Source organism: Taudactylus pleione, unplaced genomic scaffold, assembly GCF_031769625.1.
Source record: "Taudactylus pleione unplaced genomic scaffold, aTauple2 ptg000080l, whole genome shotgun sequence".
Taxonomy (NCBI): domain Eukaryota; kingdom Metazoa; phylum Chordata; class Amphibia; order Anura; family Myobatrachidae; genus Taudactylus; species Taudactylus pleione.
Genome location: NW_028284482.1, coordinates 2,855,008 through 2,876,472, shown reverse-complemented (window position 1 = coordinate 2,876,472; position 21,465 = coordinate 2,855,008). Strand labels below are relative to the sequence as shown.

The window sequence follows — 21,465 nt, the reverse complement described above, 5'->3', positions numbered from 1 at the left end:
GGGAGCCACTCCGCTTACGGAGGAGCCGGCATGGGCTCAGGCTATGAGCCATTCACTCTCTGACCTGGTGACGTTGCTCCGCCGTAGAGAGGAATTAGCCCAAGCAGCGCAAGCGCCTGTTTTGCCCTCACCGCCTGCAGTTGCAGGGGGTGGTTACCAGGGTCCTGATCCTCTTTGGATCCGTACCATGGAGCGCTTGGCGGTAGGGGTCGAGAAAGTATCGGCCTTTATGGAACGCTTCTTTGAGGAGTGTAAACTACGCATAAGCGTTCTCCTCCATCCAGTGTCTTGTTGGAGTCGGATCCTGAGGGAGAGGAAGAGGGGGAACTCCAAGAGGAGGTTCTGCCCGACGAGGAAGGTTCAGACTCTGCGTCAATTCAGGGCATAGAGGACCCTATTATGGCAGTATGACAGTCTTTGGACTGTCTGGACCTTAACGCCTCAGCTAGGACAGAAGGGCCGTTTAAGCGGAGGCATAAGGGGGTCGTTTGTTTCCCAGTGTCTCAGGATCTTTCAGATCTGGTAGAGTAAACCTGGAAGACCCCAGATAAAAAGTATGCTACTCCTCGTAAATTTGCAGCCCTTTATCCCTTTCCACAGGAGCAGGTTGCTAAGTGGGAGCTGCCTCCAAGAGTGGATGCGGCTGTGGCTCGTTTAGCAAAGCACACTGCTCTGCCGGTCCAAGGGGCGGCCTCCTTTAAGGATCCGCTGGACAAAAAATTGGAGGGATGCCTTAGGAGTATTTTTATGGGCGCCGGAGTGGTTATTCGCCCATTATTGGCATCTGCATGGGTCTCTCGAGCCATAGAGAAGTGGGCTGACAAATTAGTGGCAGGCCTTGCCGGTGATTTATCCAGAGAGGACTTACTGGTAATGGCGGAACAGATACGTGCGGCTGCAGACTGTGTGTGAGGCCGCACAAGATGGAGCGCAGATTTCCTCTAGAGTCTCAGCCACGACAGTTGCGGCACGCAGAGCACTCTAGCTTTGCGCCTGGGAGGCGGACGCTAAATCTAAACGCGCTTTAGAGTCTCTGCCTTTTTGTGGAGGCATCCTGTTCGGCTCTGAGCTTGATACTATTATATCCTGTGGTGCCTCAGAAGCTAAAGGACTCACATTTCCGAGTCTTCCGTTTTTTCCTTTTGAGGAGGGGTAGCGATTAGACGTCAGGGACACTCTTTTTTTTTTTTTTTTCCCCCAGTAGGGGTTCTGCCCCCGGGGTAGATTCTCTGGCACATTCAGGCGCCCGGGTGCTAGGGCATTTGAGAAGCCAGGTACCTGACAGGATCTCAACCCATCCGGTCTCAGGGAAGGTAGAGGGCCGTCTCCTTCTTTTCCGAGACAGGTGGGTGGCTTCTGAAGTAGATGCCTGGGTAAGGGGCATTGTCTCTCGAGGTTATTTGATCGACCTAAGGGGGCAGCCGCCACAACGTTTCTTCGCTACAGCATTACTCAGGGAGCCGGAGAAGAGACTGGCCTTAAACCAGGCTATTAGTTCCCTCTGTTCAGAAGGGGTTATATTTCCTGTTCCACAGTCTCAACAGGAACAGGGGTTTTACTCCAACTTGTTCCTAGTCCAGAAACCCAATGGCATTTATCGTCCGATTTTGAATCTACGAGCCTTGAATGCCAGCCTGTGGGTGGATCGGTCGCTCCGATCAGTGATCCAGGATATGTCTGCAAACGAGTTTCTGGCATCTTATTAACATCAGAGATGCATATCTCCACATACCGATTTGGGCGGGGCATTAGTCTCTATTCAGGTTCGCGGTCGGAATAGCCAATTACCAGTTCCAGGCTCTGCCGTTAGGGTTGGCTACAGCACCGTGGGTCTTCACAAACATCATGGCAGCAATGGCAAGCTTACTGCATTCCGAGGGAATAACGGTGATTCCCTATTTGGACAATTTGCTAGAAAAGGCGGATTCCGCTGCCCAACTTCAGCTCCACCTGAATCACACGGTGTAGGTGTTACAGCATCATACTGAATCTCGAGAAGAGTCACCTCAGGCTGTGTCAACGTCTGACTTTTTTGGGGGTGATCTTCGATACAGCATTGGAAAGTGTTTTCTTGCCCGAGCCCAAAGCCCGGGCCCTTCGGGACTTAGTCAGAAAAGTACTGTCTGCCCCTCGGCCATCCATTTTAATGGGCATGAGGTTACTAGGCACGATGGTCTCTACATTTTGAGACCATCCAGTACGGCCGCTTCCATTCACTGATTCTCCAGTGGGAGATTCACCGGAATTGGACGGGCCGCTCAGACGACCTTTCTTCTCAGTTGCTGGTTCTGTCAGACAGAACTAGTCAGTCACTTCACTGGTTGTTGATTACCGATCACCTTCTCCAGGGTCGGTCCCTGTTGACTCCCAACTGGATTGTCACCACAGACGCAAGCCTCAGAGGTTGGGAGCGGTGACTGAGTACCTCTGTCTCCAGGGAACCAGGTCGTCATCAGAGATAGGTTCCCAATAAATATGCTGGAGCTTCCGGCCACTTATCGGGCACTGTGAGGGGCTCAGGCCCTCCTGGCGGGCCAACCAGTGAGGATCCAATCAGACAACACCACGGCAGTGGCATAAGTAAACCAACAGGGTGGAACCAAAAGCGCACTTGCAATGGCAGAGGCAAGTCTCATTCTCTCTAGGGCGGAGACGTTCCTTCTAGCAATTTCAGCAGTCTTTATACCAGGGATGGAGAATTGGGAGGCAGACTACTTCAGCAGGACTACGTTCCTGCCAGGGGAGTGGTTTCTCCAGGTTTTCCAGCAACTGGTCCAGAGATGGGTTCTGCCGGAGGTGGACCTGATGGCGTCTCGCCACGAATGCAAGGGCCTTCGATTTTGTGCAAGGTTCAGAGATCCTTTTGGCATCAGCAGTGGATGCCATGACCGTACCCTGGAACTTCCGTCTGGCCTACATTTTTCCTCCAATTCCCATGTTACCAAGAGTACTCCGTCGAGTCGGAGCAGCAGGTTTCAGTCATCCTAGTGGCTCCAAACTGGCCGCGCCAGTCGTGGTTCGCCATGGTTCTCAGGCTAGCCGCAGGGCCGGGTTGGAGTCTGCCTCTGCATCCAGATCTTCTGCTACAGGGACCATTCTGTCACAAGGGCCTACCTCAGTTGGCTTTAATGGCCTGGTTGTTGAGACCGGGCTCTTGAAGGCCAGGGGTTTTTCCCGTTCAGTCATCCGGATCATGCTCCGGGCGCGGAAGCAGGTTTCCGCGCAGAACTACCACAGGGTTTAGAAAACCTATATTGTGTGGTGTGAGCAGTGGGGAGTACATACTGCCCAGTTCCGCCTGTCAAGGTTTTTAGCATTTCTGCAGGGCGGTCTGCAGGCCGGCTTACGGCTTCCATCTTTGAAGGTACAGATTTCGTCTCTCTTCATTTACTTTCAGCAGCGTCTGGCTCTCCTCCCAGAGGTGCAGACTTTTTTTTACAAGGGGTCTTGCGAATACAGCCTCTGTTTCAACCACCAGTAGCACCTTGGGATTTCCTCTGGTTCTGTTGGCTCTTAAGCAGGTTCCGTTTGAACCTTTGGAATCCGTGAACCTTCGGCTCGTAACGTGGAAAGTGTTTTTTCTTATGGCCATGGCTCAGCGGGGGCCTTGTCCTGCAAACCACCTTTTCTTGTTTTCGACAGGGCTGTGCTCAGGACGGTTTCTTCTTTTCAACCGAAAGTGGTTTCATCTTTCCACTTAAACCAGGAGATTGTTTTTCCTGTTTTCTCATCTTCAGAGTCCCCAGGGGAAAGAGACGATATATCACTGTTGGATGTTGTCAGGGCTCTACGCATTTATTTAGACAGAACTTCGATCTTGCGGCAGACGGACTCTCTATTTGTTTTCTCCGACGCCCACAAACGGGACTGGCCAACCACAAAGCATACCATTGCAAAATGGCTCCGCTCAGTGATTTCACGGGCTTACTCAGAGGCGGGGCACCCGGCACCAGCTAGGGTGTTGGCTCATTCCACTAGGGCCGTGGCGGCCTCCTGGGCGGCGCGTCACGGGGCTCTGGCTGAACAGGTTTGTTGCGCAGCTACCTGGTCCTCTGTCCACACATTTGTGCGGTTCTACAGGTGTCATGTTTTGCCTCCGGGGACGCCCATTTTGGGCGTACAGTTCTCCGGTCAGGCAATCTGAGCGTTCCCTCCCATGGGGGCGGTTTTTGAACATCCCATGGTCCAGTGTCCCCCAGCCCAGACTAAAGAGAAAATAGGATTTTTGGGTACTTACCGTTGAATCCTTTTCTCTGAGTCAGGCTGGGGGACACTGCGTTCCCTCCCTCATGCTCTGCGGTATTGAGTATGAGTTATGATTTTGGGTCGTATTGACCGTCAATTTAATTTTTATTTTTCAGAGTGACAGTGTCACTGAGTATTGCTTTTCCTTACCAGGCACTTTTGAAGTTGTACTGAAGTCGGGGGTTGCAAAGGGGAGGAGTTATAGATTTCAGTGTTAGTGCCAAATCCACGCCTTCCCATCTACAACCCATGGTCCAGTGTCCCCCAGCCTGACTCAAGAGAAAAGGATTCAACGGTAAGTACCCTAAAATCCTATTTCAACGTTGAGTATTTAAAGTCCAATTTATTACGGGGCCCTTTGAATTAGTTACCACAGGATTAGGAAGCTTTGTGGGAAAATGTTATTCGTTCCTTTTGCCCTAAATTCTATTGTGAATCAGATAAAATCATATTAAAAAGCATTTGTCTAGAAATGAATCAGCTGTAACCTTAGTGAGCAGCTTGCCACTATATTGTGTCTTCCCCTGTATATATTGGGAATATAATCATATAGGGAAATGTTTCTGACTAGTATTTTTTTCTAACAGATTTGTTTTTCTGCCTGTTCTTTTACTTCCAGGACAGTTATCTTGTGTACATCTTGAATGAACTGGCAGGGAACACCTTCATGATCTTCTGCAGCACCTGTAACAACACACACCGCGTGGCCCTGTTATTGCGTAGTCTGGGTTTCACAGCCATTCCTCTTCATGGCCAAATGACGCAGGTGAATTTGTTATGGTGGTTTAAATTTTTCCTCTATCTCCAAACTATTTATGTGAGAAACAAGTCCTCTAGTCAAGTGAACATTGACGTTTTGAGACTACAATAGTTGTAATGAAGACAAATAAAGCTATTCTCCACAGCCTCATTTGTTGTGCATGGCTTCTGGCACAGACTTTCTCAAGGGAATCTTGTAAGTCATTTAACCCCTTCACTGCTAAGGACAATTGGGACTTGTCCTTAGCACTAACAATAAAGGAGGATTAAAGCTGCACTCATAGAAAAGATACCAGAAGATGTATAAACATCAATAGATTTAAATTCACAATATGCATGGCTAAGAAAAATGGCTTCCACCGTATATATATAATCTTATGACATACCATTTCCTAATATCTGCTTGACTTCATTTCAAATAGGCTCATCCACTTAGCAGCAAGCACATACTGTTCTGTGATGCATTTTTATTAAGATGTGAATAATGCAGAGATGGCACTTCTGCCAAATGTTAAACTTGTTACCTGTCACAACCTGTGCAGTTCCTCTCTTCTGCCTGGGGTGTTGCTCTCTGCTCTGGTGCTTCTAGCACACAGCTGCTGCAACAAACTGCTGAGATGTACTAGTGTGTGCTAGAAGCACCAGAGCAGAGAGCCGCACCCCAGGCAGGAAAGAGGAACTGCAAGCATTCTGACAAATGCAGGGTGCTAGAATGAACACTACATCAGGAATAGGCAACTGGCACAAGGCAGCCCACGCTAGACACAAATGGCTAGAGGATAGTGCTCATACTTTTTGTGCTGACCACAGGGGACATATCATCCCCAAAGTGCTTTAACATCTTTTGCTTGGCGGGCCCACTTTTTCAGGAAAGCCTGCCTAAATAGATGGCTCTAGACCCTGCAGGGTTTTTGCAGCCTGTTCAAGGGGGGTTCTGTTGAGGACTCTAGTGGGGAGGAATCATTTACTCCTACCTACAGAAGTGACTGGACTATTTCAGGTACTGCAGCATTAGTACGCTCACTGAAGGACTCTGTTTGCCCCTAGATCGGAACCTACTTTTTAAAAATTTCATTTGTAGTGTAACTGCTCAACGAACTAGGGGCCTGATTCAGAGCCGGACGCTATTTGCGCTCGCTCGTTCAGAAAAGGGTGGCTATTCAAATGAACCGTTCGCTCTGTTCACGCCTCTAGGTCTGTACGAGCGAACAAAACATGCGGTCGTTTTTTGGAAAAGTACGCCCCCTGGCCGCTCGCATCCTACGTCATGTCCGCTATTTATTAGATTAATCGAGTACATCGACCAGCGTATGAACTGCTCGCTATTCTTGTGGTTGGTTTTTCCTACCGCAATCTTGCGAGCAGTTCTGACTAAAATAACCAAGTGACGTGGGCAATGACGCTGCTGTATTAATTATGCACACCCTTAAAACGCCCGTTTTGACCTTTAAGCACGCCTGCGTTCTGAATTCCACTCCCCGTTTTCAAGCACCTTCCCCTGTTACCACCCACATACGCCGCCTCCTGTCACTCAAAATAGCAGGCATTCGATATTTAGCGAACAAACGATTTTCGGCCGCACTGACTGGTTCGCGCATGCGTATTACGATCCGTATGCATGCGCAGTTGTGCAAACATCGCTCGGAACGAACGAGCGGCCGCTTACGAGTGGCTCTGAATCAGGCCCTAGGTCAGCTTGCAGCTGTCGCTAAGGCATTGCCTCCATTAATCAATACCTCAGGACATGTGGATTCATCCTTGGTGTTGTGTAGAATTTGTGCTGGACCTTTCAGTGTGGGTTTCCTTAAGCAGGAAATTCCACAAGCAAAGGCATGCTTACAGGCCTCTTTATTTTATATCTCGATGGCAGTACAGGTTGAGTCTCCCATATCCAAATATTCCGAAATACGGAATATTCCGAATTACGGAATAATTTTGGCATGACTGAAATAATAAAACCTTTGATTTTTGATGGTTCAATGTACACAAACTTTGTCTAAGGCACAAATTATTAAAAATATGGTATAAAATTACCTTCAGGCTGTGTGTATAGGGTGTAAATGAAACATAAATTTATTTCATGTATGTACACAAACTTTGGTTGAGCCACAAAATTATTGAAAATATTGTATAAAATGAGCTGCAGGCTATGTGTATAAGGTGCATATAACACATATATGCATTTTGTGTGTATATTGGGGTCCCATTCCCAAGGTATTTCATTATGATATGCAATTATTCCAAAATACGGAATATTCCGTTATCCAAAATACCCCTGGTCCCAAGCATTTTGGATATGGGAGACTCAACCTGTATTAGATTGTAGGGGGAGTGTTTAAGTTGATATAATGCCTCTGGACCCAATGGGAGACTGATTTCCCTGTGTCTTAGCTGGATACTATTCTCCTGTCTTTTTAACAGGGCATGTTTGATCAGGGCTGATAGTATTCCAACAAAATTTAGATAAAATGTTGTGTAAAAGTGTAAATTGCATGTATTTCTTTTTCATCTGATCTGGAGGACACTGGACCATGGGGTTGCTTGAGGGACTGAAGAAGCCTAAAAAAAATAGCCCAGCTTCCCTGGGCACTTAAAGAATAAATAAATACAAAAAAACTGAAGACCATGGGTTGCAGAGGGGAGGAGCTACTCCCTTAAAGTTATACTAGTCTAAGTGCCAGCTCCTTCGGTCCCTCAAGCAACCCCTAGGTCCAGGTCCAGTGTCCCCCAGATGGATTCAGAGAAAACGATTCAACGTAAGTTCAAAAATCCAATTTTTTTTTTTTAAATCAAACCTTAGTAGTACAGTCTGTGGAATCGCCAGTTATCGCCCCTTTGGTACTTTGATTTATTTATATCATGGAATGATCATTATGTAGTTGTTGCTTCCGAACAACACAAAATTCTGTCATGTCAGTGTCATTTAATAAATGAATACAACTAGTAAAATATTGGTGCAATAAGTCAGATAACTTCATATATCACCTAAGTGATACCATAACAATTGGTAATTCAGTTGATTTAAAAATAGAGAGAGAGAGACCCTCTCTCACTCTGTGGTCCTGCCAAAAGGTGTTAATAAATACGCCTGAAACGTTGTTATTTATCTCAGTTTCTTGTAATGAAGGAACATAAGTGAATACCCGTACATGAAAATAGAGAAATGACAGTTGGCTACTGAAGACATCATCCCAGCACAAGAGATTATTTGTTGGGTGAAAATTGCCGTATGCTGCTATTCAGATAAGCTGTCATTTCTCTATTTTCATGTACGGGCATTTACTTATGTTCCTGTGTTTTACATGTAAATCAGATTACATTGTTTCTTCCTGTTCTATATCTTTTATGTACTTTGGATCTGCATTAAAACCTTTCAAACTTCACATGGTTGATGACTTCATGTGGATCATTACAAAAAACTGAGATAAGTGGTTTTAAAAATCAATTTTGGTACGGGTCAACCTATACTTTGATTTTATACACTTTGGTGTTCACATATTATTGCACTAGGAGGCGCTCCTGTCATTTTCTGTATTTTAGGTTGGAGAAGTTGGTGTGCATCAAGATAAGGAGCCTGGCCATCCCATACTAGTGGATTTTCCTGTGCCCATGTCACTGTCTATAGACTTTTGATTTGTTTGTTTTGTGGTACTGGCACAGCGCCAAACTTGGAGATATATTATACATTCATTCATTCTTTCTATTTTATTTTATTTCTGTCCGCAGTGTCCCGCCGGTGGGGAAAACTGCATCCATTCACAGTGCTTGGGGGCTGCCCGGCATGTCTAAGTGCCGGGCACGCCCCCAAGAGTGACGAAAAGGGGAAGTGTCAAAAAAACACGCCCCCTTTTCCTTGGCCTCACACCCTTTTTCGGCACCGGACCTAGACTGGACATAAAATATATATTATGCGCATATACAGTACTGTGCAAAAGTTTTAGGCAGGTGAAGAAATGCTGCAAAGTTTAATTTTGTCAACTAACAAAATGCAAAATGGATGAACAGAAGAATAATCTAAATCAAATAAAAATTTGGTGTGACCACCCTTTGCCTTCAAAACAACATAAATTTTTCTAGGTACACTTGCACACCATTTTTGAAGGAATAATGCCCCAAATGCTAAAGGCATCATAATACAGCCAAATCTCTACCGAGTTCAGCATGTTTCATAAACCCAGGCTGCACCGAACCTCAATTTGCCGGCAGATTTAAAACCGTTTTACATAGGTTGCAAAGTCCAGAAAGTTTTACATTGGCAGATTATATATTTACATAGACAGCTGATACAATAAAGCAAGGTACTTAGCCGTCCAGGAGACCAATACTGAAGCTGCAGGGGAGGAGGTGTGTAGTCATGTGCAGGATAATGTAGCAGTCCCTACAGAGGAAAAGGCATCTGTGTATCCCCTGCTGTAGCCAGGACACGGAGACTGTACTGATGCTAGAGGGGAAGTGCAGTGCTGGAAGCTCCGCCCACTCCCCCCGTCACAGAGTACTCTCCATTGTGAGGGAAACGTCTGGTCCAGCCCGACTGACCCGGCCAGGCTGTCACATGGGCGCTTCCACTGTTGCATTTGAGGGGAGCCACCGCAAAACCCCACATCATGGCAGCTGCCATCCGGGACTGCGTTACCCTCCACCCTCTAAAAGGGCAACCACGAATGCCGGTCTTAGACTCACCAAAGACCGGGGTGCACTTCTACAAGCAGCACACGGACACCTAGAGCTAATAAGTGAAATAAGATTACAAATAAAATGAAAAATCCTAAAGCTACCGCAAAGAGCTGCCCAGCATCCTTCTAAACCATGCCCTACTCCTAAGGCACTTAAAAAACACTGGAATTGTGGGATCGCAGGGGGGAGGAGCTTTCTCGACGGTACTGTCGATACCTCGTCCGCCGCTCTGGTAGAACATTAGGTTGTTGGGCATGATGGTCTTCTCCTTAGAGACAGGTTCAGTAGGCCAGGCTCCACACTTTGGGAGTTCCACTGGGTACTTCTCCGTCTCAGTTTCTCGTTCAGTCCAACAGCACTCGTCACTCCCCATTGGTGGATGGTTTTCGTTCTTCCCCCTCCAAGTTCAATCCTTGGTCCCTCTGGATTGGCTCCTTGTGACCACGGATGCAAGTGTCCTAGACTGAGGAGCCGTGAATTTGCTCTTTCTACTTCAGGGTCCATAGGCGGTCCACAGGGTTGACCTTGGGGTATAGCTGGATCTGGATCCATCGGCACCACGCAGTTAAAGCTTTAGCTGCTCCCAGGATGCACTTGGGTCCATCCTCTATACCCCGCCCCCGAGCCACAGGCACCTCAGTTTGAGTTGGTGCCCGGCCGGAGTCGGGTCACCCTGCGCAGGGGGGCTGCAGGAGCAGCCCCCAGACGCCAACGCTGCCGCTCTTATTCCCCGCTGTCGCCGCGATGCCAGTATCGCACTGGGGATCGCGGCGGGAGGCCAGAGTCCGTACTAGCCGGACTCTGGGGACCTCCCTGGACTGCTGCCGGGGACAAGGTAAGCCGCGAGTCGCCGATTAGCGGCGGCTCACGGGTATTGCCACAAATGCAGTCCTTTGCCCCCGGTTCTAGGGGACAGACCGGGGGCTGCTAGCGGTGGCGGCGGTCTCCCCCTCTGCGGAGGAATACCCCGTGGGACCACTAGACCACCAGGGATTTCAACGGGAAGCCGGCAAGCCCTGGGGTTAATTGCTAGCCAGGGGAGGAAGCCTTCCCTGTTTAGCGGCTCCTCCCCTCAGCTCAGCGCGCCTTTCAGCACGTAGTCTGCCGTCGCGGAGCTGCAGATTCCTCGGCCACTCCTCCTCTGAGTCTCTGGGGGCCATTTTCTTGTGGCAGCGCAGATACTCTCAGGGAGCACGCGGACCGATACCACTGTGTACCTCTCCCCCGATCAAGGACAGTGTACACAGCGCTATAGCCCTCCCAGACACTGAATCTGGGAGGTTGATTGTAGTGGAAAGGTGCAGTGAGTATATCTTCTCTGCATGGTATGTGACTTGCTAGTGCTGCCTGTCTGTGCTTATTTCTACTTACTGTCAGCTTATACCTATCCCTTTACTTCTCCTACAAGCCCTACAGGTGTGTGGGGGAGGGGCGTTTCTACAGACCTCACCTATATAAATCACGTATTTGTGAGGTCCGTCAAATACAGTTGTGTGCTACACAGTACCCAATTGTGTGCTATTGTTCAGCACACTGGTGAGTGCACTTGATTCGGCTCTGTTGCCAGATATATTTATTTAATATATTTTGTCATGTCGGACGAGGAGATTGAGAACTCCGTCGCTCCGGTGTTGGTCTCCTGCGGACGCTGTTCTGCAGCAGTGGATAGGGAGGATTTGTCACAGGATGGCCTGTGTAGACGGTGCCAGGTGGTTCCTGGCCCATCAAAACCTCCTATGACGCAGGAACCACCATGGGCGATGTTTTCTCAGGTGCTGGTGTCTATTGCGGACCGTCTGTTGGTCCCGACTGCGGTTCCTACTATGGCGTTGCCCCAGCCGGCCGGCCCCCATTCCCTGGGTGTTCCGCAGTTATTGCGCAGCCCCCCCCGGGTCTCAGTCTGTTGGTCCTTATGCGGGGTTGCCTATGTATATACAGGCTTCCCCTGTGACGCAGCAGTCTGTGGTGCCCTTCCATGCTCCTATGGCGGCTCCTCCACCCTGGGTGGATGTGCTCTCCAACTCCGTACAAAATTTGGCGGCCGCGTCTTCGGCTTTTCAGTCTATGTTGCAGTCTGACGTGCCTTCTAGGGCATCAAACCGCACACTTATGGCGCAGGCGGCACATGTATCGGACTCAGAGGGGTCCTCAGATGATGGGGAGGTTCCTGATGACACTGACTCGGACACATCGGTCCAGGAAGTGGATACCAAGTCGTCCATTAATGTGCGAGCACTGGTTAGGGCGGTGCGAGCCATTCTCCTAATAGAGGATGAAGCACCAGCTCCTAAGTCGAAATATCCTAGTTTAAAAAAAAAAGCTAAGGTGGCTTCTGCGGTGTTTCCCCTGTCTGATCAGTTGACGGATCATATGGCGGTGGCTTGGCAGGCGCCCAGTAAGAGATTCCTACCTCAGAAGCGGTTGGCTTCTAATTACCCCTTTCCTGAGGCACATTGTAAAAAATGGGAAACTCCACCGGCGTTGGATTCTCACGTCACCCGTTTAATACGGAGCGCTACTTTGCCATTACCGTCTATATCCTCGCTGAAGGATCCCACGGACAGGAAAGTTGAGACTTGCTTAAAGTCCATTTACTCCCTCTCAGGGGCAGTGGCCCGACCGTCCATGGCCATCTCCTGGGTGGCCAAGGCCATTGAGGGATGGGCCAACGCATTGGAGGATACCTTTCCGGACGACGCTCCGGATGTCCAGAGGGCGTTGTTGGGACAGATGAGGGACGCTGCTACGTACATTGGAGAAGCCTCTTTGGATGCTAGTCTGCTGACTTCTCGGGTATTGGCTGCAGCAGTGTCTGCCCACCGATCCTTATGGCTGAGGTCCTGGAGAGCGGACTCCGATTCAAAGAAGGGCCTGGAGGCCTTACCTTTCAATGGAGAATTACTATTTGGTCTGGACTTGGACAAAATAGTGGATACCCTGGCTAAATCCAAGTCAGCTTTCCTCCCTTCAGCGGCAACGCCTGGCAAGGTCCGGAGCTCGGCTTTTCGTTCCTTTTGGGTTCAGGGTAAGGCAAAAGGTCAATCCTTTCCGAGACAGTCGGCGGCTAAGACCACCTCTAAACCCAAGAAGCAAGCCTGGAGTGCTCGGCGCCCTTCTTCCAAGCAGGAAGATAAACCCGCGGCCTGATGGGACGGGCCTCCCTCTGGGGGGCCTCAGAGTGGGAGGCCGACTTCTCCAATTCGCCCAGTGTTGGCACAATACCACCACAGATGCCTGGGTTCGAGAAGTAGTCTCTCAGGGGTACGCCCTGTCTTTTCGGGTCAGGCCGCCCCGCCAATTTTTTTGCACGAGTCCTTCTCTGGACAAGACCAAAACTTCCCAGATTCAGGTGGCTATACAATCCTTGCTACAAGCAGGGGTCATTGTTTCCGTTCCGCAATCTCAACGCGGGACGGGGTACTATTCCACTCTGTTTCTGATACAGAAGCCCAATGGTTCTCATCGCCCTATCCTGAATTTGAAGTCTCTGAACAAATATCTCAGGGTTCCCAGGTTCAAGATGGAAACGTTACGTTCCATCATTCCGGCGATGGAACCTGGGGATGACATGGTCTCCCTGGATATCCAGGACGCCCATTTTCATGTGCCCATAGCATCGGCACACCAGAGGTATCTGAGGTTTGCTATCCTGCAACATCATTACCAGTTTCGGGCGTTGCCTTTTGGCCTTTCCACGGCTCCGAGGGTGTTCACCAAGGTGATGGCAATTATGGCCGCCCACCTTCGGGACCAGGGCATACGGCTGCTGCCGTATCTGGACGATCTTCTTCTGCTGGCGGGCTCCCCGGAGGTACTTCTTCGACATCTCCACCTGACCATTGCTTGTCTTCAGGCAGACGGGTGGTTGATAAATTGGAAGAAGTCATCTCTGATCCCATCACAACGAATGGTTCATTTGGGAGCCCTTCTGGATTCTCATCAGCAAAGGATTTTCCTGACTCCGTAAAAGGTGTCTTCCCTACAACTGCGGGTACACAGTTGCCTGAGCAGTGCCAGGGTGTCGGTACACTTGGCCATGAGAGTCCTAGGGTCCATGGTGTAGGCATTCGACATGGTGGAATTTGCCCAGTTCCATTCCAGGCCCCTGCAGGGGCAGATTCTATCGGAGTGGAACGGGTTGCCTCACCGGATCCGATCCCAGACACTGGTCTTGTCCTCGGAAGTGCGCCAGTCTCTAGCTTGGTGGCTTCAGCCAGCTCATCTCATCGAGGGTCGCCCCTTTTGGATCCCGGACTGGGTTCTGCTCACAACAGATGCCAGTCTCCGGGTTGGGGGGCAGTGACCAGCTCGTTGTCTCTTCAGGGCCGTTGGTCTGCGGAGGAAGCGGTTCTTCCCATAAACGTGCTGGAGCTGCGGGCCGTGTACAGGGCTCTGCTGTCGTCAGGCACCGCTCTTCACGGAAGGGCAGTGCAGGTGCAATCAGACAACGCCACCACGGTGGCGTACATCAATCACCAGGGAGGAACTCGCAGCCGAGCTGCAATGTCAGAGGTGTCTCAGATCCTGGCTTGGGCTCCGATCTCAGGAGCTTGTCCGTCGACGCTCCATTCCCTCTACCTCAGCGTCGGGACCTGCTGTCTCAGGGGCCTTGCCTTTACCCAGATCTGGGTCGGCTGTCTTTGACGGCGTGACTCTTGAGACAGCCGTCTTAAGGTCCCGGGGCTTTTCAAGCTCTGTCATTGGTACCATGCTGAGGGCGCGTAAACCTCTGCGCGGATTTACCACAGAGTGTGGCACACCTATTTTCAGTAGTGTGAGTCCAGAAACTTTGATCCTCAGGTGTTCAGGGTTTCTAGAATTTTTGCATTTCTGCAGTCGGGTCTTGACCTGGGCTTACGTCTTGCTTCCCTGAAGGTTCATGTATTGGCTCTCTGTGTGGTTCCAACGTAGAATCGCTACACTGCCTGACGTTCATACCTTTTTTCCAGGGTGTTCTTAGAATCCAGCCTCCCTTTGTGCCTCCAGTGGCTCCGTGGGACTTGACGTTGGTTCCTCGGGTCCTGCAGGGACCTCCTTTTGAACCTCTTGAGTCGGTTGATCTCAGGTGGTTAACACGCAAGACTGTGTTTCTCCTGGCAATTGCTTCGGCCAGGAGAGTATCCGAGTTGGGGGCACTTTGCTGTAGTCCCCCCTTCTTAATTTTTCACCAGGACAGAGCAGTGCTTTGCACCCGTCCTGAGTTTTTGCCTAAAGTTGTCTCTTAAGTTCCACATCAATCAGGAAATGGTGGTGCCAGCTTTTCAGTCCCCTGATCTTACAGCTGGCGAGGCTTCGTTGGACGTTGTCCGTGCTCTAAGAATTTGTTGATCGAACTGCTTCTGTTAGAAGGTCCGATTCGTTGTTTGTCCTCTTTGGTTTTCATAAGAGGGGTTGGCCTGCCAACAAACAAACCTTAGCCCGTTGGCTTTGTTCTGTTATTAGGGAGGCTTATGTACAGGAAGGTTTGCCTGTTCCGGCCTCTGTTAAGGCTCATTCCACTCGGTCTGTGGGTCCTTCTTGGGCTGCTAGATGTGGTGCCTCCGCTGTTCAGCTGTGCAAGGCAGCCACTTGGTCTTCCATTCAGATGTTTTTGAGGTTTTATGCGTTTGACACCTTTGCCTCTCAGGATGCATGCGTTGGGCACAGGATTCTCCTTTCTGCACAGGAGCGTCCCCGCCCTTAGTTGAACTGCTTTGGGACATCCCCAAGGTCCACCCTATGGACCCTGAAGTAGAAAACAAGAGATATGGTAAGAACTTACCTTTGTTATCTCTGTTTCTACGAAGTCCATAGGGTCCACAGGGCGCCCGCCCGGACGCACCTGGCTTCAAAAGGGCTGTGTTGCTGGTCACCGGTTTTCCGTCTCCCTTTTCTGTGAGTATGGTTTTCTTGTGTGTTCCAGTCTTCCTTCTCTCTGTTTAGTCTCCTCCTCCGGCCTGGGCTACTTACCAACTGAGGTACCTGTGGCTCGGGGACGGGGTATAGAGGAGGATGGACCCAAGTGCATCCTGGGAGCAGCTAAAGCTTTAACTGCGTGGTGCCCGTGGATCCAGATCCAGCTATACCCCAAGGTCAGCCCTGTGGACCCTATGGACTTCGTAGAAACAGAGATAACAAAGGTAACTTCTTACCATATCTCTTGTTTTTGGCTCCAGGGTTTTTGGTCGCCATCTGCAACAACTCGGCTGATCCATGGGCTTGAGCTACAACACACTTTTCTGGCTCTCTTGAGGCCATCTCCGTCCTCACTGGCTGGCCAGTTCGCAGTCATTCAGACAACTGCACTGCAGCAGCATATGTATGTCATCCGGGAGGCACAAGTGCGCGATGGCGGTGGCAGTTCAAATCTTTTCCGGGGTGGAGATTTACATTCCGACTCTCTAAGCAGTGGTTATACTGGTAGCGGAAAATTAAACTGTGGGCTTCCTCAATAGAACTACGTTTCTCCCGAGGCTGTAGTCTCTCCATCCAGTGGTCTTCCTACAGTTCGTCCAGACCTTCCATGGGTGGATCTCATGGCCTCTCGACCCGGTTCAGAGTTCCACAATTTTGTGAGAGATCCAGGTATATACTGGCTTCCGCAGTGGATACCTTTATGGTTACGTGGATTTTTTTATCTAGCGCATCCGTTTCCGCTGGCTCTGCGGTTTCCTCAAGTCTCCAGGCGTGTCACGGCTTACCGAGTGAGGGTAATCCTTGTGGCTCCAGGATGGCTAGGCTGGTCAGGGTACGCGGACATTCTCTACAGGTGTGTAGGTCTCGGTTGCTGTCTTCCACTGCGACCAGACATGCTGCGACGAGGTCTGTTTCCTACACGAGGATCTTCCTTGGTGGGGTTTTCACGACCTGGGTTTTGTGACCAAGCGATTTTTCTGAAGGTTTTTCTTTCTCTATGTTCCCTACTATCCTGTGAGCCCGGACACCATTTCCATCTCGCCCTTACCTCCAGGGTTGTAAGCTTTACCTCTGGTGGTGATTCATGCCTCCACGTTTTCGCCTCTCCCGTTCTTAGCCTTCCTTATTGCAATTATTGTGGCAGGTGATACATTAGTTGATACAACATTTGTTTTTACGTGATACATTGATGCAGAGTTAATTTTATATCCAAAAATAAATAGAATATAGACATGTATGGATATCAGCATTGTATATTTTTATCTTCAATAAATAAGTTATGAAATTATACGTAATTCATGTTTAACATGTGTTACTAGCGTCATCCCACCTATATTTATTGCACTTTTTACCCAGCGTTTGGCTTTTTCTTTCGAAGGTCCAAACACATTTTACTGTGTGCTGCGTATTCAACCAGCGGCGGAGCTGTGGATCTTAATTTAGTCCTATCTGCCCCCTCTCAGGATCCATTGTTGTGTTCAGTGGACCTTCAGTTAGTTGATTGAAAGCGGGTCTTCCTTCCCTCGGCATAGCTCCGTGTTTAGGGTTTGCAAGCCACCTTTTCTTGTCTTCCATGAAGATTATGCGGTTCTCCATACAATTTTTTTCGTTCCAGCCGACACTTGTTCACAGTTCTTCTTTGGCGAATTCCTGGGACTGGGTTGATCTGGCTCTGCTAGTTATACTGAGCTCTGCAGATTTCCTTGTACAATGCTTCTTGAGTACGCCGCTCTGTTCTCTTCGTTTTGACTACTCAGCAGATCCTTGCACATTGGATCCGCTCAGTCATCACTCAAGCCTATTCTGGTGCGGGCAGCAAGATATTATAGGCAGAGTGACACAGATCTTTAGCAGCACAGGTCCGTTGTGCGGCTTGTCCCCTGTCCGCATGTTTGCTACTTTTTAAGTTTTCAGGTTTATTCTGCATCCGGCCCACTTGGGGCGTACAGTTCTCAGGTCAGGCAGCCTGAGCATTCCCTCCCATGGGGGCAGCTTTTGAATGTCCCATTGTTCAGTTTTGCTCAGCCTTGCTGCAAGAGAAAATAGTATTTTTGGTCAATTTTACTGTTGAATCCTTTTCTCTTAAGCAGGCTGATGAGCACTGTGATCCCTCCCTCATGCTCAACCGTGCGAGGTTTTGGTTCTTGACCTTCTTTGTTGTTTTTTTTTTTTTTTTTTTTTTGTTTTCCCTACTGGTTTTTTCGGTTGTTCTAAACAATTTCACGGGGTTCCTTCTACTCCCCTCTGGACTTTTTTTTTTTTATAAAGAAGTACTAGAATTGTGGTATTGTGGGGAGGAGGAGCTTAGGAATTAAACTACAGTTTACATTAAGTGTCAGCTCCAGCCCCAAACCTACAATCCCGTAGTCCAGTGTTTCCCAGCCTGCTTAAGAGAAAAGGATTCAACGGTAAGCTGACCAAAAATCCTATATTTTCTTTGTGCTTCTTCAAAAGAGCTTGAACAGCACATCTTAAAACCCCAGTCTGCTTTAATCTTTGCCTGGGTGAGAACTTGCTGATACAGTATAACTACCTTGTGTCTTGTTGTGCTCAATCTTGCCATGGTGTATGACCTGTGACATGAAACTGTTTTCCACAACCTCACCTTTGTAGCACAGCTTGGCTGTTCCTCACCCAGTTTTAAGCCTCCTACACAGCTGTTTGAATCAGGCCCATAGTCATTAACTGAAACAGAGTTGGGAAGAGAGTGAGATATCTCTCTCAATTGTGAACAAACCATATTGCAATGCAAGGGGTGTAAATACATAAAAAAAAATTACATGTGGGGTAAATACTGGCTGATTTTGCATGTAGCCCACAAATACTGCACAGCTTTATTATTGCTCTACAATTTAGATGTCAGTTTGGAAACACTCCTCCCAAATCTAACACACTCTGCACATTTTAAATCTGCCCCACCTGCAGTGCAGCATGGTTTCACCAAGATGATCAGTTGAGAGAGATATCTCACTCTATTCCCAAGTCTGAATCGGGCCCTATGTTTCAACCCTCATATGAAAATGATCATTATCACCTGTTTGGTATGATTGGTTAATCATACACCTGACTCTAATCCTACAAAATCCCTGACTTTGTGCGTCTACCTTGCTGTTTTGAAGACAAAGGGTGGTCACAGCATATATTGATTTGATTTAGATTTCTCTTCTGTTCATTCACTTTGCATTTTGTTAATTGATACAAATAAACTATTAACACTTCTTTATCATCAAGGCTGGGGGACACTGGACCATGGGATTGTCTGTTGGGGCTGGAACAAGCACTTAATGACACTGTAGCTTTAATCCTAGCTCCTCCCCCCTGCAATCCCATCATGCCAGTCATCTTTAAGTGCCTAAGACTATAGGGCACGTTTTGATGGGCTGCTACGCAGCGCCTGTAGGTAGCTTATTTTATTTTGTAATGTTTTTCAGTTTGTCCAGACTCGCTATACCTAGTTTTATTTATTTTTTTTTTTTTCTACCAGGGAACTTCCTTGGTTGCTTTTCGCACCTGTGCTTCTGAGCCTGGGGGTGAGGACGCTACAGGGGTTTCTCTCCCGGGGTTTGTACTGGGCTACAAACTGGACTCTGTTTCCATCTCATGCTTACCTCAGGGTTTGGAAATTCTACCTCTTGTGGGGTAACTGTTTCAGGGTGTCAGGGCCTTCCTTCGGATGGGTCGGGAGGTCGGCTGACATTTGTGTGTCGTGAAGTTATAGGTTTTAGCCCTGTCATTTTCCTTGCAGCTACATTTGACCTTCTTCCAAGGGTCCAGACCTTGTTGACAGCATGTGCTGCGCCTTGGCCATAGTTTCATCCATGGGTGAAACTGTGGTCTTCTTAAACTAGTCTCCTGGGACTATCACATAGGCTCCAATAGGAGTTGTTGCATTCCTGACAATTTCAGTCCGTTCCTGGGAAGCGGTCCTGCCTTCGGCATAATTGCGTGTTTGCTAGTCTTCCATAGGCGGTTCCACATACACTTTTACGACTCTAGCCAACACTGTTTTCTAATGTTGTCCTTCCGGTACTTCCTCCTTTGGTGAATCCTCGGGACTGGGATGATCTAGCTCTGTTTGTAGGCTGACCTCTGCAGTTTTCCATGGACGTGTCTTCTTTGATACACCGCACTGTTCTTTGCGGGTTTCTTATGGAACAATGGTTGGCCAGCTGGTTAGCAGGCCTTCAAGAGGTGAATCAGCTCAGTTATTCTACAGCCTATTCTGGTACAGGTTGATCGTCACCAGACTGGGGCATCAGCGCCTTATATTATGGCGGCTGCGATATCTTTGGCAACATGGCGCGGGCTTCAGAAACACAGGTCCACTGTAAGTAGATCTGGTCCAGTCCGCTCGTTTGGCCACATTTGCGTTTCAGGTTATTTTGCCTTCGGCGGCGTCCCCTTGGGCGTGCTAGTCTCCGGTCAAGCAGCCTGAGCGTTCCCTCCCCTGGCGCAGCTTTTGAACGTCCCATGGTCCAGTGTCCCCCAGCCTTGATGGTAGGTACTTACCGTTGAATCCTTTTCTCTGAATCAGGCTGGGTGTGACACTGCGTTCCCTCCCTCACGCTCAGTCGTGTGAGGTGGTTCTTTCTTGACGGGTCTTTTCCCTACTGGATTGGTTTAGTAGTTCTAAAACCGTTTCATGGGGTTCCTGCTACTCCTCTCCGGGCTCTTTTAAAAAAAAGTACTGGAGCTAGAAGCTAGGATTAAAGCTACAGTGTCATTAAGTGCCTGCTCCAGTCCCAACCGACATGGTCCAGTGTCCCCCAGCCTGATTCAGAGAAAAGGATTCAACGGTAAGTGCCCAAAAATCTGTATTTTTTAAAGCATTCTTTGCAGCATTTTTTCCACACCTGCCTAATTTTACACAGTACTGTATATCAGTTATTTTTATAATTTTTATAGTAGAACATAAATTTCACATTAAAGTTGGTTTTCCTTTGGCGCCTACCTCGGCTTCACATAATTTAGGCATTCGAAACACTAACTTTTCTAAAGTTTCTTAAATTAAGCCTTTCCATGCCTCGTTTAGACGTTACCATAAGATTGTAGTAGTTGTTGCAGCCAAATTCAACCCAGAGTTTGTCAATGGCATTGAGATCAGGTGACTGAGGAGGCAATGTCATAATTTGTAGAACTTTATGCTTTCTCCTTCATCAACACTGCAGTTCAAGATACTGGGGTATAGATGTTGGTAGAGTCGAGGGGTATGCTCCAGGGGGCGACAAGCTTTTAGCTCCCCTTTCCCAAACCCTAAGCCGGTAGACAAACCAGTGGTGTGACAGGCTTCCGTCCTTCCTGGGGAATTTCAAGGTGGGTGTCCGCGTTCTGCGGTTCAAGGAGGTTTGGCTTCACACTTGTTCTGACACTTGGGTCCGCAATCTTGTATCCCACAGTTACAAGATAGTTTGCTTCTTTTCCTCCAGTTCTTTTTTTCACTACAGGGCTCCCAGTCGATCCTCTAAAACAGTGGTTCTCAAACTCTGTCCTCAGGATCCCACACAGTGCACGTTTTCCAGGTCACCCAGCAGGTACACAGGTATATTCGTTACTCACTGACACATTTTTAAAGATCCACAGGTGGAGCGAATTTCACCTGTGATTCTGTGAGGAGAAATGGAAAACCACACCTGTTTGGAGTCCTGAGGACTGACTTTGAGAACCTGTGCTCTAAAACAGCTAGTTGTACAACAGGTAATCGACAGGCTCGTAGACCCTTTATCCGTGCCAGTCTTCTCAAAGGACTCAGGGATTCTACTCGGATCTGTTTGTGATTCCGAAGCCGGATGGATTAGTCCGGCCCATTTGAATCTCAAGTTCTTGAATCACTGCCTATTGTTTCACAGATTCAAGATGGAATCCCTTCATTCAGTCAATGCGGTGTTGGAAGTC

The 21,465-nt window shown here is 48.6% G+C and overlaps 1 protein-coding gene across 1 annotated transcript in view; it reads left to right on the top strand.

The window, feature by feature from the left end:
* Positions 1 to 21,465, top strand: part of DDX47 (DEAD-box helicase 47) — a 98,014-nt gene that overhangs the window by 44,799 nt on the left and 31,750 nt on the right. The window contains exon 8 of the mRNA XM_088468010.1: positions 4,865 to 5,011. Within this exon, the coding sequence (XP_088324136.1) occupies positions 4,865 to 5,011 (147 nt within the window). The remainder of the gene's footprint in view (positions 1 to 4,864; positions 5,012 to 21,465) is intronic.